At 42.5% G+C, this 15420-nt stretch overlaps 1 protein-coding gene across 1 annotated transcript in view; it reads left to right on the top strand.

Annotated features, from left to right (window-relative positions):
- Positions 1-8677, top strand: part of sash1a (SAM and SH3 domain containing 1a) — a 206705-nt gene extending 198028 nt beyond the window's left edge. Inside the window, 3 exon segments of the mRNA XM_042096236.1 lie at positions 2057-3123; positions 3950-4081; positions 5012-8677. Of these exon segments, the coding sequence (XP_041952170.1) occupies positions 2057-3123; positions 3950-4081; positions 5012-5260 (1448 nt within the window). The 3' untranslated portion in view covers positions 5261-8677.
- Positions 8678-15420: the final 6743 nt, after the last annotated feature.

Genomic DNA, 15420 nt, shown 5'->3' with positions numbered 1-15420 from the left:
AAGTCCTGCCACATTTTTGTTCCAACCATTCACTTAATCAGCTGATTCTAATTAGCACAATTCTTAAACCAGGTAGATCAGCTAATTAGTGAAATCACCGGTGTTAAGCGCACAGCTAGAACCAATAGATGGCAGGACTTTTACTTTATGAAGCCGGACTTTTACATCTCTGCATAGCATTGTGTACATCCTGCTTCTTAATGACCCTCAGCCTATCACACGCTCTGTTTCTTGAGGAACATAACCACATGCTTTGTGTCATAATAAACTAGCCTTTTGTTGACCAATGTCTCCTCACTTAACTTTCTTTCATCTCATGTATTAATCCACTGGTCGTAACACTCATTCATGTCATTCTGAGCCACTTACACACATCTGACATGCGCACACACACACACACACACACACATACACACACCAGACAAACAAAAACAAATATACAGTCAGAGCTGAACACACCTGCTGTAGACGCCAACATTAACAGTCTCAAGTCGTAGAATCCAAGATGACAGGCAAAATTGTAATTGAAATTGTAACCTTGTAACATGCACATGATTTAGAGACATAAGGGCTTTGATTATGCTGTGAAAACTAAAAACATGAAACGTGTTTGCTCATATACCCATGCCAAGATCTCTACAGCCGGATTTCAATCTAATTATGTTATTCGAAAGGATGACCACAGATGTGAAAATATGTGGAGTTATTCTTTGACAATAGCAAGAAAACAAGGTTGAACTTGAGTAAAGTTGAGTGTAAACCGAATAATGATGGTGAGCTCCTAACAGTGGAAGAACACCACTGTTAAGAATACCAACAACCTGTAAATGGTCCTGCCTTTATAAAGCTATCCAGCACAGTGGGAGGCCATACACACGATCTATGCACAGCTCGAAAACATACTACTGTGAAATCATGAGAGGAATCTTAACTGCAGTCTTTGTTGTTGAACTGTGCAAAAATAGATTTAATGGTATCTATGACTAGCTTTGTGAACCATACTCTTGACTATGTTTTGCTATGCTCCTCTTCGGCAAAGAACTGAAGCTAAATGAAATTGGGCGGACGCCAGGCTAATCTATGACTGCCTTACCAACTGTTTTGGAGTATTGTTTTTTAAATGTGAAAACATATGATTGTTCAGAACATTCTTCACATGTTTTTGAGTTGTTCACAGTGATTGACTTCTGAGAGAGAGAGAGAGGGAGATTAAGCTCATTAGATGCTAGATTTAATAGTAGATGATACAGGTCTAATATCAGTAGAATAGTTGTTTGAACTTGGGTATTTATATTTGTAAATGGTAGGCATCTAATATGAACAGCTGTTTGAACACTGGTACTTTTTGAGCGTTTGGACTGTGTTCCTTCCTCTGACAGTAACCAATCAAAACTGTGTTCAGGCTAGCTTCCGGATAATAACATGGTAAGTTACTGACACCCAAAGGTCAAACACACACACACACACACACACACACACACTCACTCTTTCACACGTAAATATTCCAGTTGTAACCTCTCTGCTTCCCTCAACCACATTCTAATCAAGATCACTCTAGACCACCCACAATGTCATTGGTTTCCACTCATCGCTCAATATACATAGAGCAAGAGGGCACATCCATCATGACTGACGTTACAAATTGGTTATTTTTTTGACACATATTATTGCACAGCTGCCATGGTATTAATTATTGAGTTTCAAGATTTATGTTTAAGTATGCTGGGCATGGAGAAAGTGTAATTTAATGCTGTGGAAGTTTGGAGTGTGACTTTTTGTAACTATAGTCACGCTCCAAACCTCCACCACATCAAAAAGAAAATAGTTGAAGATGAATTGGTATTTTCTCCATGCCATGAGTATAGATGACATGGCAGCTATACCCTCAATTGTAACGTTAGTCACATGACTGATTCGCCCAAGTTATCATGTGTCATGATCTTCACTGCAAAATCATGATCGACAAAGACGATGGCCCCTGTGAGATGGTGTACTTTGATTCATTGTCAGGAAAGATTTCTTGAGAATCATTCGCATTCTCTCTCCGTCTCTACAGGAAAAATCCGGAAGGCTTCGCGTTTGCTGAACTCGGGTGCGGAGCTGGGTGCCGCCGACTACCCCACGCTGCCACTGACCCGCTCCACCGAGGCCCTTCAGCAGGAGCGCGCCCGCAAGCACCCCGTTGCGGCTGCCGCCAAGCACTTCCTGTTACACCCACCAATCAAAGCCCTGCGAGGCCTGGGGCGGGGCGTGCGGGGGGCCCGGCGCTGCAGGGTCCTAATGCCCACCAGCCGCAGCTGCGAGATGCTGGACGTGCCCCTGGAGGCCCCCGCCGGAGCCGCCGGGTCCCGGAAGAGGTCGCAGTCTGTGGGAGACCTGCTGTGGGAACAAGCCTTCGACCAGCAGCAGAAGACCCAGAGGGGGCCTCCGCTGCCTGCTCAGGGGCCCGGGGCCAAAGAGTGGAAAGACCGGATGGAGGTGGAGAGGAAGAAAAGGGTGGAGGAAGGTGGGGTGATGCCCACTGCTGTGCCCGCTCTTCCACCCAGGCCTGGCGCTGGCGCTGCCACGTCTCCCAGCTCTCCTCAAGCGTCTCACAATACACCATTGTCTCCATTCCGAAAGAGTCCTCCAGCGTCCCATGATGCCTCTGTGGCGTCGCCCGTCGGCTCCCCGCTCACGTCCCCTCCCACCTCCCCCCCGCTGCGGACTCTGCCCAAGAAGGCCCCCGTGCCCCCTCCCGTACCCGCCAAGAAGTCCAAGGAGCGCCTGCCCAACGGCCTGCGCCCACCGCCTCCTCCAGCCCACCTCCTGCCTGCCCTGCCCGTCAAAACCTGCCCCAGCCCCCCCGAGGGGAACACTTCTACCCCCACCACGTTCTCCCCCATCTCCCCGAGCCTCTCTCCGGGGGAGACCGAGCCTGAGCCGGGCACCTCGCCGTCGGTGCCCCCTCCCTGGCTGTCGGACCTGCCCGAGTCTGCCTGCCCACAGATCCATGGCTCCAGGCCAGCGATGGCGGCGGTTGCGCTCAGGAGGGTGTCCAAGATGGCTGATCTAGAGACTGTTCTGGAGGAAAGGCTGATGGCAGAGGGCATCGACCTCACTGAGGAGCCCTACTCCGATAAGGTGAGACGCAGTGCCTCAGAGCGAATGGTGGAGCAAATTCAATCAATTTAAATACAATTATATTAAAACATTGATAGTTTTACATGGATGAAGCCTGCTGAAGACCTCAATTGAATATTCTCGTTTTTGTCCTAAACTAGGAAAACTAGCCTGGAGTGTGTTGGTTTTATGTCTGTTTTTTTTTTCAATGTTAAAGAATTATGTTTGTGGTACAAAAGTACCACACAAAAGTTACATACATTCATGATACATTCATTTTCCAGTTCCAGTGAATTATGCTAAGCTAGGCTAACAGTGTCAGACTTGGTTGTTGGACACACAGAGAAGAAAAGGGTTTATGTGTCCTTAATTTACAGTAACTGGGGGGTAGACGACAAATAAGCTAAGTTGGCGTGTTCCTTTAAAGGAAGTAGCTTAGTTTTGGAAGATTATGCTCCATGACTGAGGTACAATGTTTTCTCCTATCATGTGTTAAGTGTGGTGTGTGAAAATAGACAGATATGAATGTTTCACTTCACTTCTTTTTTCTGTTTGTCTTTTCCAAATGCATCATGTGTACAATATTCATCTAGATAGATCTAAACAAAAAAATGAAAGTGACACAATAACTCAAAACCATTATTTTACTACCAGTTATGCTAACAATGCTGACATCTGAACACAGTGCTTAACCTCCTAAACATAATATTATTGTAATACTATAATATCATAATAAATATAATGCACAGTCATAGCCAATGCCCAAATTAATCTCCTAAATGATAAAATACTATCAGTGCTAACTTGTGTGAGTCCATGTGGGTGTGTGTGTGTGTGTGTGTGTCAGCATGGGAGGTGTGGTGTGCCGGTTTTGCTGGTGCAGAGGTACAGTGAGGAGCTACAGCGCCCCCTGCAGATCATCTTCTCCACGCTGGACATCATCCGCGTCAAACAGCTGCGCAAGGAGCACCGCATGGCCGTGAGTCTAACCCTCGACTGCCTCACACGACTCACCCACGACCCGCTGACAACTCACTCACGAGCAGCCACAAACAACTCAGAACATTCACGAATCACAAACAACTCACTCATGAGCCACAAACAACTCAGAACAACACTTACGACAAGCCGCAAACAACTCAGAAGTAGCCACAAACCGCTCACTCACAAGCAGCCACAAACCACACACTTGCGAGCCGCAAACAACTTACTTATGATGAGCCTCAAACAACTCAATTATGAGTCACAAATGACACAATGGCTAGCAATTCAATAGATTAACAAAACATATAAGTATAAGTATAAGTATACTCTTTTGATCCCGTGAGGGAAATTTGGTCTCTGCATTTATCCCAATCCGTGAATTAGTGAAACACACAGTGAGGTGAAGCACACACTAATCCCGGCGCAGTGAGCTGGCTGCTACAACAGCGGCGCTCGGGGAGCAGTCAGGGGTTAGGTACCTTGCTCAAGGGCACTTCAGCCGTGCCTACTGGCCGGGTTTCGAACTGGCAACCCTCCAATTACAAGTCCGAAGCGCTAACCAGTAGGCCACGGCTGCCCCAAAATACAGTATATACAATATACAGCAAATACAAGCAGTTCTATCATTCCCCCCAAGTGATTCCCTCCACCACACACAATTAATCAAAAAATTATTCCCTCAAAACAAGCAGTTTACCACAAAGGATTCACTTTCTCACTACAATTTATTCTCCCCCAACTCATTTTTACCATTAGTAATTCACCACAAACGACTCAGACTTACTACTAGTAATTTACCACAAGCGATTGACTCTTACCATAAGTTACTACAAGCGATAGAATTCACAACAGACAATTCAGTCTTCTCATAAGTAATTCATCCCAAATGAACCCCCTCTCTCTCGCTCTCCTCTTCTCTCCTCAGATCCCGTCGGGTGGACAGACAGACGCCTGCCGCAAGCCCACGTCCCCGTGCCGCTCGGCCTCCCTCTCTGTCTCTGATTGGCTGGTGTCCATTGGCCTGCCCATGTACGCGGCACCCTTGGCCTCGGTGGGCTGTGATTCGCTGGCCGGGGTGCGCGCCCTCACCGAGGAGTGTCTGCACCAGGCCGGCGTGAGCCAGGATGGCCATGTGCGCTGGATCCTGCACGAGGCCCGTCTGCTGGCCTCGTAGCCTGCGACTGCGTGCCTGCGACTGTGTGCCCGCATCTGCACTCGTCCATGCAGGTCAAGTCCGGACCAGGGCAACGAAATGGCAGGATCTCTCCAGCCAGCCACCTGCGTCTCTGTCCATCTGTCCAGTCCATTCTATGTTCTTCCCAAATGCTCGGTGACTCCTGCTCAAACGTCTCCTCATAACCCACATCTGCATCAATAACATCTGCATCAATAACTTCTGCAGCGATATGTCTGCATCACACTACATCTACTCTGCACCTCAGGCTATGTCTGGGCCTGTGCCCTTTAGGACATGGGCAGCACAGCACAGAGTGACCCCCAGAATACAGGAAGAAGGTCCTCTTCCCTTTCTCCATCTCCCTCTGTCATTTTCATCAGTCATCCTGAGGGATAGCAAATGTCTTCAGTTTCATACAAACATCACGGTAGCTTCTTCCATAGGTGTGTTCACGTCCATATCTAGTGGAGGCAGACATTCCAGTGGGTGATCGATCAGTCTTTGCATCTCTTCGAGCTGTGAGCAGGACCACATGTCATGCTGTTATTCTCAGTGGTCACCTCAGCAGGCTTTCTATCTCTTCTTTCATGTTCAGACCTTTTTATTCTTCTACGTTTCATCTCTCTCTCTCTCTCTCTCTTCCTCTCCCTCTCTGTCTCTCTCTGCTTGTCTGTCATCTGTTTGCCAAGGACAGATCAGTGGCCTTGAGACTGAAAGGACATTGACCTTTGACTCGAAAGCACTGCCGTTTGAGTAAGCAGCACATCTTCTGTCCTTACAAAGGGTTGTATGGTGCCCACACACTGCTGTCGCTCACTACAACAGCAGTCTTTTTTAAAAAGAAGTAAACTCGTACACTCTTTCCTTTCATGGAGTGGGTGGGGGAGGAGGGTGGGGGGGGTGGGTTGAAGGACAGGATGTACATCATTGTGATCTGTTCTGTCAGAGCTCAGATATGGTTGATTATGGCGGCTTGTGTCTGGGCAAGATCCGTTTTGGAGTCGCTGGTGCATCACTGGGGGAGGATTAGAAGCTGGTGGCACAAGCCAGTGGATTGTGGGACTCAAAACACTCTGTCATCAACTAAGTGTGTGTGTGTGTGTGTGTGCGAGTGTATATATGGTGGTTAGCCAGGGCATGGCTGCCCAAGAAGACAACATTATTCTCATATCAGCATTCAATAGCATTGTGTTTATTTAAAGGAAATAGTGTTATATGCCTTTATTTCAGGGTCCTGTGTGTATGTGTGTGTGTGTGTGTGTGTGTGTGTGTGTGTATGTTTGTGTGTGTGTGTGTGTGCCAGAGGTTGACATATAGCCATTTCATAAGCTTCTTCCTGTTGTCTGGAAGAGCCAAAATTTGCTTTTCTTGTCTAATCTACTCTAATCAGAACTAATGGAAGATAATTAACTATTATTTAATCTAACACTTTTCTGTGTCTAACAGTTCAACACTTCCTCTCACTGGTCAGATTCTAGTGCCTCCACTGCAACAGTGTGCTTTCTCTATAGCTTCCTTGTCATTATATACAGTAAACACTGCGACATGAGCATTTAAGCTTTGTATCCACACTCAGTCACACTTCCTGAAAGTTATATTATTCGGGTTTCCAGGGATAGGTTGAATGTCTGTTAGCACACAGGCTGTATCTTTGTTTTGTGTGTGTGGGGGTGTATGAATGTGTGTGTGTACATTATATTCTGCGTAGACTCTATTTTCAGCATCTGGTAGTGAGACTTTGTAAGGTTGAGGAATGTTTTGCTATAACTCAAATGAAATGTAGTGAGGCAACATCCTTAAAATCTACCCCATTCTAGACACACAAAAAAAGCTTTAGATGAGGACTTCCTATCACACATCCACCAGGGATTCTGTTTATCAGTATGATTAGCACAAACAGAGCGTATAGATATAGATCATAATTACGTAGAGCACAAAGCACCCAGGTGTTCTTCGTTTTCTTTGGGTGGAACTAATGGGGCTGATCTAAACTAGATCTAGCCCACAGTTTCAGCTTCAGGGGAAAAGGGCACATGAGTAAGCTCAAAGTTACTGTCAGAATGTAGTTACAGTAGGTCTAAAGCGCTCCGCATATAGGCATCGACATGAGTGCACCACCACTTTCTGTCACTTGCCTAGAGCCAAAATGTTTAGCTGACAAGTATTCGAAAAACATTAGATTTTTATTGAGTGGTGCCAACAAAACTGAATCTAATGTAATCGAACATTAAAAATGGAGTGTGCTGCACCCATGTCGGTGCCAATGTGCGAAGGCCTTTAAGAGTGCTCTTGTTGCCATGGACACACAAGAGGTCAGTCAGTTCTGGGGTGGGGGTGTTGAGCCCGGTTTGGGCCATAAGAAATCAGTGCCAGAAGTCCATTCAGGGTTTCAAGTCTTTAAGCCGAAGTAAAGCACAGAAGTCTTACCTGAGTGCACAATCTTGTGTGGTGTGTGATTGACAGCTGAAGTGACCATTATCTAATACAGACTGAGATATCAGTGCGTTTACACAGGGGCATGGACCAGAACACACAAGCAGACATCTGTGTCCATAGTCTAATGCACACACAGTTTTACCAAACAAAAACATTCTCAGTTGTATCTGTGTCTGTATGTGTGAGAGAGATAGAGAGTGTGTGTTTGTGTGTGTGTGTGTCTGTGTGTGTGTGTGTGTGTGTGTGCTCACAAGAATGAAGTGTGGGGTTTTCAATCCAGTAATCCAGTCCTCTTTCAATGATCAATCAAATATCAGATAGTTCTAAAAAATAAAAGCGGAAAAAAAGACATTTTTTATTTGTAAAGAAAAATACTGTTACTGTAAAATGCACTTTAGCAATGAATAAATTGTTTTATTGTTTTATATATAAATGAATAAAAGCTCAATTGGCATGAGAATTTGTAGCCCTTTGACAAACCATTCATTCTGTGTCATATTAAGAACAGGAGGTCTACAAAATCAAACTGTTCCTTAACACAGAAAAGAACATCTCGGTTCCAAATGCCAAGCCCAGGATGTACAAATTTGTAATTGTCATTAATTAACATTCTCCCCATTAATTACTTAACTACAATATGTTGTATCATTCCCCATCTCTAAAGCATAATTACATATATGACATGATTAACATATGTTGCACACTCTGTGTATGTGATTGATATTTAAATAACTTATTTGCTTTTCATATCAATTGTAATTAGTAGTTGTACTATACATTAAAAAACAGCAATACCATTTTTGCATATGGCAGGTGTGAAACTACAGTATCTATGTAAAATACCTGTGTAAATATAATTTACCTGCTTTCAACTTGCTGATGTCTCTGAACTTTCTTTTTTTTGCTTGTGTATTGAAACAAACAACAAAAATGTTTTAAAAAATAATTGTCACTCTGACTATAATAAAAAACCCTTTTCTTGGCTATGCTGCTTACTGGTCATATCTTGAGATCTTAAGAAAGAGGGAGTGTGTGTGGAAGGAATAACAGTTAGTGTTGTTTGCAGAAGCCTTTGATCCACTCATCTAGCCCCACATCATCACATACCCTTCACCATTACCTAGAGATTGGCATGGTGTTATTTCAGTTAGCCTATTAGCTGGTTTGATGCTCATTGAGCTCAATGCAAATCAAACCAGCTAATAGGCTAACTGAAATAACACCATGCCAATCTCTAGGTATGGTAAAGGGTATGTGATGATGTGGGGCTATTTTAATTCCAAAGGCCAAGGTAACTTTATCAGGATGCACAGTATTCTGGATCCATGAAATAACTGACCTTTAAAAATAAAAATCTGCCTGTCTCTATGGTAATTTAACATAGGGGTGGCAATACTTATGACCCCTGTATTTTAAGGAAGAACATTTATTTATGATACATTATTCATTCACTAAGAAAATTGGTGTCCTTAAAGGTTAGATATTTCCCCATTTTTCACTTAAGGCATTAAGATCAATTTCCAAAAGATGATTTTATATTCCTCTTTTCAGTCAACTTTAGCATGGGTGCCAACACTTTTGGCCATCACTGTATTCCTTACTGATCAGTCTTTTTTTGTGCTTGTGCTAATTGGCTCCATGTGGCATGTGTGTGTGTGTGTGGAGGTGAACTGGACACACACTGATGCTTTTGACATGAAGTTCCGAACAGAGAAATAAAGCTCTTTAAATTGAACTGAATTAAATTGATGAAAATGTCACATGTCACAGTGCAGTAACAGACTTATAACATGATAACATGAACAAGCGTATAGGTGTGTTCCAGTACAACATGGCCCCTTGTGTTACACCCCATTTTAGTAATAGTTTTATATACTTATTCAGCTACATCATCTTTACCTGTGTTTAATTGGAGCCTTGTTGTATCTAACTGATGGCAGCAGTTTGTATTGTAAAGGATGTGAGCTGGGTAGCCTATATAAAAGTCATCAGTTCGATTCAAGCACTTAACCACAAGTGGCAGCTTCCAGGGAGTCTGTCTCAACATCTTATCTGTAAGTCGTTCTAAAAGCATCAGCCAAATAAATAACCAAGTTAGTGCCAAGGTGGCAGTGTCAGCAGACAATATATTACAATTAAAGTCCTGGGATAACAACATTTACATTCATTTCAAGGAAATCTGAGAGCTCAGTCGTCCATCCAGAATACCTGTGTTCATGACAGAGCCTATCTGGTGGGATATGGATTAGTGAATACGTCTGAGTTTGTGAGAACGGATGTGAGACTGCAGGGGGAACTGAAGCCTACAAACAGCAGTCTGGAGGTAGGCCACAGAGATTTCAATATGTGGACATGGGTTAGTACTAAAACATCCCTTCCATTATTATCTTTAGAGGTAAACTAATTATTAGTGTCCCACTGTTCCTTCTTGACCTCGCACATATAGTAAGCCCTTGTCAATGGAATGAATTGATTCTGTCAATAGATCCCTTGTTTGTTTGTTTGTTTTTGTTTGTTTGTTATTTGCTGTGTTGAGTTTCTGGTTTAGTTCCTGTAGTGCTGATCTTAATTGCAACAAAACCTTTGTGCTGACTCCTAAAGGCAAGCCTCTTGTCCGTGTCCTATTGTCCAAACCTCATCGTCCTCAGTTGAACTTGTTGGAGGGATGCAGTTGTATTGTCTTTTGAGGAATCACAGCGTCTGCACATTATAAGTTGATATGACTTCTGTGGATTTGATCAAATCAGACAAATTGAAAATATCCTAGATAGGCTATGTCTGTGCTCAAATAATATACAAATTAGTGGCGTTGGGGGACCAGACTCTAATATTTGGATTTTGTTATTCCTGCTCGTGTGTTGCTTGACTGAGTGCTGCGGAAGTGGTCTCTCACTCAGCCTGATGGTAAAGGAAGCCGTAGTGACAAGGATTATCCTCCAGGCCATTGTCTATCTCTCTTTTTCTCGCTTTCTTTTACTCTATCTGTCTGTTTCTCTTCCCCTCTCTTGCTCTCTCTCTTTGGCCTTCTCTCTGTCTCTCTCTCTCTCTTTCTCTTTCCGCATCTCCCTCTCTGTCTCTTTCACTCAATTCAGTTCAAATTGCTTTATTAGCACGACTGTATGGGAACATTCCCTCTCTCTCTCTGTTATCATTATTCCTCTTTCTCTCACTCCCTCTCTCTTTCCCTCTCTCTGCATCTCCACTGTGCTGCTGGGTAAATATTTGATCAGCCGCTTCCTGGGCATTAATCCTGTAGTCAGGATTGGCAGTGTGGTCAAAATAGACAGTTTGTGAAGCTCCTGGTTTAGTATTAACCAGTCCTTAAACAAACATCATATTATGTCTTCGTCATTTTTAAACTGTGTTGTTGTATGTAGGTAAGGACGTTATGTCTTCGACATCTTCAAAGGCTTTATAGTCACCCAGAGAGAAGAAATACTCTTTTCTGAATGGCTGGTGGGGTGGCTATTAATTCTGAATAACGGGACACCTATGAAGTAGATGTGGTAAAAAAAAGAGTTTAATCACCATTCCATATCAATGCTTTATCAATGCTTCAAACTGTTGCGTTTTGTGTCCACTCTGGTGTATACGGGGCTCCCGTAACACAGTAGAGATCGCTACTCCTGTAGGTGTGGGTGCGCTCATCTTCGGACTGTGAGGATTTCACAGGGTAAAAGAGGAGGTGTGCGTTTTGTGACTACTCTGGTGTCCAAAGGGGCTCCCTTTAACACAGTTGAGATCGCTACTCCTGTTGGTGTTCGTCTTCGGACTGTGATAATATCACAGGGTAAAAGAGGAAGTATCTTTCAGTGTGTGTGTCTGGTGTGAGGGCCCCTTTTCAACGGGTTTAGGCTGTACAAGAGGATTGACTTGATGGAGAGGCTCTCCCTATCTGAATCAAAATCCCTAATTTGGGGTTTAGGGGCTAAGGAAAATAGACCACTTCAGAGTCTCTCTCTATCTCTTAGTCGCTATTCCCTGTTCCCTTCGACTTGTACTTCAAAATGTGGTTAACTTCACTAAAAGAGGAAGAAATTCAGAGCTGTATTTGCAAGAGTTGTTTGTCACAAGCTGTTCTTTTTAAATAGAAGCCGAAAAAAACGCTAGACAGTCTTTTTACAAACTCCTAATCAAAGGTTAGGATTTTGACTTTTATTAAATACAAACAAAAAATACAAGGAATAAAAACTTGTCTAAGTCTAAAGGCTAAATGCTCGGTCCAAAGAAAATGATAAGGAAAAAGAAGAGCCGACAATCATAACAGGTTATTCTAGCAAAAACAATTTATGTTTTTAATTAAGAAAACACTCCAATTCTAAGCTTCTAAGTTTTTAAACATTATAAATCTAACTTGTTTCACACTGGTTGTCTATCATTATCTTGCCACATTTGCACATTTTTATTTGTTTTAGAGCAAGCTGGATTTAAGCAGGTATATGACTAAAAGTCTTTTAATAGTAAATTATGATTCTGATTATTAATTATCACATCTTCATATTGTAAAGTCACGCTACAAAACGAAACAAGTCGGCTTCTTTTTAAAAAGAACAGCTTGTTTCCTTATAAAGGCATGACTATTGCCTATAGTGGCAACCAGGTGATAAGCGGGATAACGGCCTTTGAGGTGTCCAGTTATATGGAATTAATGGACTTGGGCAGAGGAAACTCTTTGCCCCCGCCTCGTCCATTAATTCCATATAACTGGACACCTCGCCGTTATCCCTTATGTGAAGGTGAAAAGCACCTAGGTTGTGGACTGTATAGGTTTGTTCTCGAGGTTGAAATAATAACTTCACCAGAGAAGGTTTAATCAAGGATCTTTCACTTAACCCTTGTAAGGACTATGGTCATGTGTTTACAATGTTGTTTATATATATATGAATTCAAGTAACCTTTATGAATGGCAGTTAATGTGAATTCTAAATCAGTATGCCTACAGTAAATTACATTAAAAAAAACTAATAAATTACTAAATTGCATAAAACACTCTTAACAAAAGCTTTTACAGCACAACATAGCCAAATAAACATTGCCACATCAGTTTGCAAATCTGTAGACTGTTGCAGTTAGCTTGCTAGTTTTAGATGAAAAAGATTTCTTCTTTTGTAAACTTATTTCAATTACACCTTTGACCTCACTATCTTTCTTGTTATACACACACTCACACTGTAAAATCTCACTTGTGTAACACTTGTGTAACACTTGTGTAAACTTGCATTAACCTTGTTTACTTTACTTTCAGCAACAAATGTGTGCATCTTAATGATTAGAGTAAAGTAACAGTTACTTCCATGTTGAAAAAAGCATGTTACTTCATAATAAGACTGAGGTCAACTTGTCTGAGACAAGTAACCTCAACAGTGACAAATTTCTACCATTAGGAGGCGCCCTTGCGCGTATTTCTGCAGGGAAGAAGAAGAAGAAGAGGGAGCATGCAAGGAAGACGTTAACGTTACTGTCTATGTGCTGGAGTGATTTGAATTTTCGCCCTCTCAGTTTGCTCTTCCGAAGAATCGTTGTTGAAAGCATTCAGAAGATAAAAAATAAACATCAGACCTTTCGGAAGACTTTGTGGTAAGCTGTAAGGATATACATGTTGGTGAACTGTTTTTATTTTGCCCAGGCATGTTTTTGGTTCGAAGGAGCTAACTTTAGATCGATGGCCCCCCTTCCCCCCACCACACCACAGATGTTTTGCATTAACAGTTGGATAAATTAATGTGTAACTTTAACTACTAGTAAATTACTGTCCAATTCAAAGTTGGCAGCTAATTTAGAATTTTAAAGCAGGAGGTAGTGAATACAGAATCAAAGTTAAGGTTAGCTGCGAATTTAGAAGATGGTAGTGTAGGCATGCAGTGGAAATGTATGCATTGCATTTTTTCGGCAGACAAAAGAGGTCAGTTATTTAAGCATTATCGTCTAAGACATGGCGGGTTTATTCGGCAACAACCAATACCTTGTCTTCATATGGATTGTTTATGCACTTTTTAGTCATATGGGGAGCCCTGCACTGAAGCAGATTTTTTCACACATGTGCGTAGTCATTTGAAATTAACATTCCATGCCCATATGAAGGCTGTGATTTTCATACTAGTGTGTATTCAACATTTAAAGGAGAAGTTCTGTATGACATTGACCTAAAGTGTGTTGAAACATGATACCTTGAACTTTTGTCTCATAGCTCATCTCGGCTTGTCCCCTGCACTCCGAAATCTGGCGCTATTAGCCGATGCTACCAACAGGTTTCCGATGGGGGTGCCTCGGGCATCGGCCTAGCCATGCAAATAAATCACTGGTTTACACCATTTACGGTAAGTGGTAAGTTTCCATGGATGTAATACAATGCTGAAAATTGCTTGTATGTTTCTAAATCTTTTGTATCATTTCATGCTGATGACATCCTCAAGAGATCAACACAAAGCTTGGATTACTTGCAGCAGCATTACCGTTAATTCATTTTATATTTCAGCAAGGTACAGTTTGGACGCTAATAACTAATCAGTCATATATTTAACTGTTGTCTTTGTGTTTCTTTTTGTTTTACAGGTTACTGATGGTGAGGACGTGTGGGCACAAGTCTCCTTTGGGCTGCTGACGGTCATTGATGATGACACACCGGTTGATCCAACTCTTATCCACCTGGAGCCAGTGTCTACAGCCATCATCATTGAGGGGAGGCTGGTAATGGATGGTCTCAAAAGTTTGCCTGAGGCACTCTGCATCTTGTTTGGGTTAGAACAAGCTACCACCAAAATGGCAAAGTCTTAAAAATCTTCTGCTGAGATGTTTTCTATTTTTTGAGCTTATATGGTTCTAAACTAAAAGGAGAATTCTGGTATGATATTGACTTAAAGTGTGTTGAAACATGATGCCGAGTGTGAACGTATGTCTCATAGCTCATTTCGGCTTGTCCCCTGCACTCCGAAATCTGGCGCTAGCTAGCCGATGCTACCAACAGCTTTTTCAATGGGGGTGCCTCGGCATCGGTCTAGCCATGCAAATAAATCACAGTTTTACACCATTTACGAGGCTCAAAATATCACAACACTTCATTGGTAAACTCAATTCTGTGGAAATGCATGGATTCCAGTTGCTGCTACTGGAAGCAACGGGAATACATGCATTTCCACGGAATTATTTTTGGAATCTGATCCCTTATCATACCTGTTCATTCGTACTCGTCGCTCGACTTATCGTGACTAAATTCAAGATGACTGCGAACGGTAAACTTTCTTAAGGTACTGTCTGTTTAAATCGTCTTGTAAATAAACTACCAGTGCTTTTTCCAAGTTCTCAATGTCTCGTTTTAAATGTCAGGGCCCTCGGAAGTCTACCAATGAAGTGTGGAGATATTTTGAGCCTCGTAAATGCTGTGAAACAGTGATTTATTTGCATGGCTAGGCCGATGCCGAGGCAACCCCATTGAAAAAGCTGTTGGTAGCATCGGCTAACTAGTGCCAGATTTCGGAGTGCAGGGGACAAACGAGATGAGCTATGAGACATACGTTCACATTCTGCATCATGTTTCAACACACTTTAGGTCAATATCATACCGGAATTCCCCTTTAAGTCTGTGGTGGTAAGTCATTTAGAATTTGGCCCTATAAATTTGTGGCCCGATTAAGTTTTAAGATGTTTAAAGGGATATTCCACCATTTGAGGAATTACACTCATTTTCCACCTCCAATTGAGTTAAACAATTGATTTTTACCTTT

This window comes from Alosa sapidissima, chromosome 6 (assembly GCF_018492685.1).
Source record: "Alosa sapidissima isolate fAloSap1 chromosome 6, fAloSap1.pri, whole genome shotgun sequence".
Taxonomy (NCBI): domain Eukaryota; kingdom Metazoa; phylum Chordata; class Actinopteri; order Clupeiformes; family Clupeidae; genus Alosa; species Alosa sapidissima.
The sequence above is the reverse complement of the archived record's forward strand: the minus strand, read 5'-3'. Positions and strand labels throughout refer to the sequence as shown.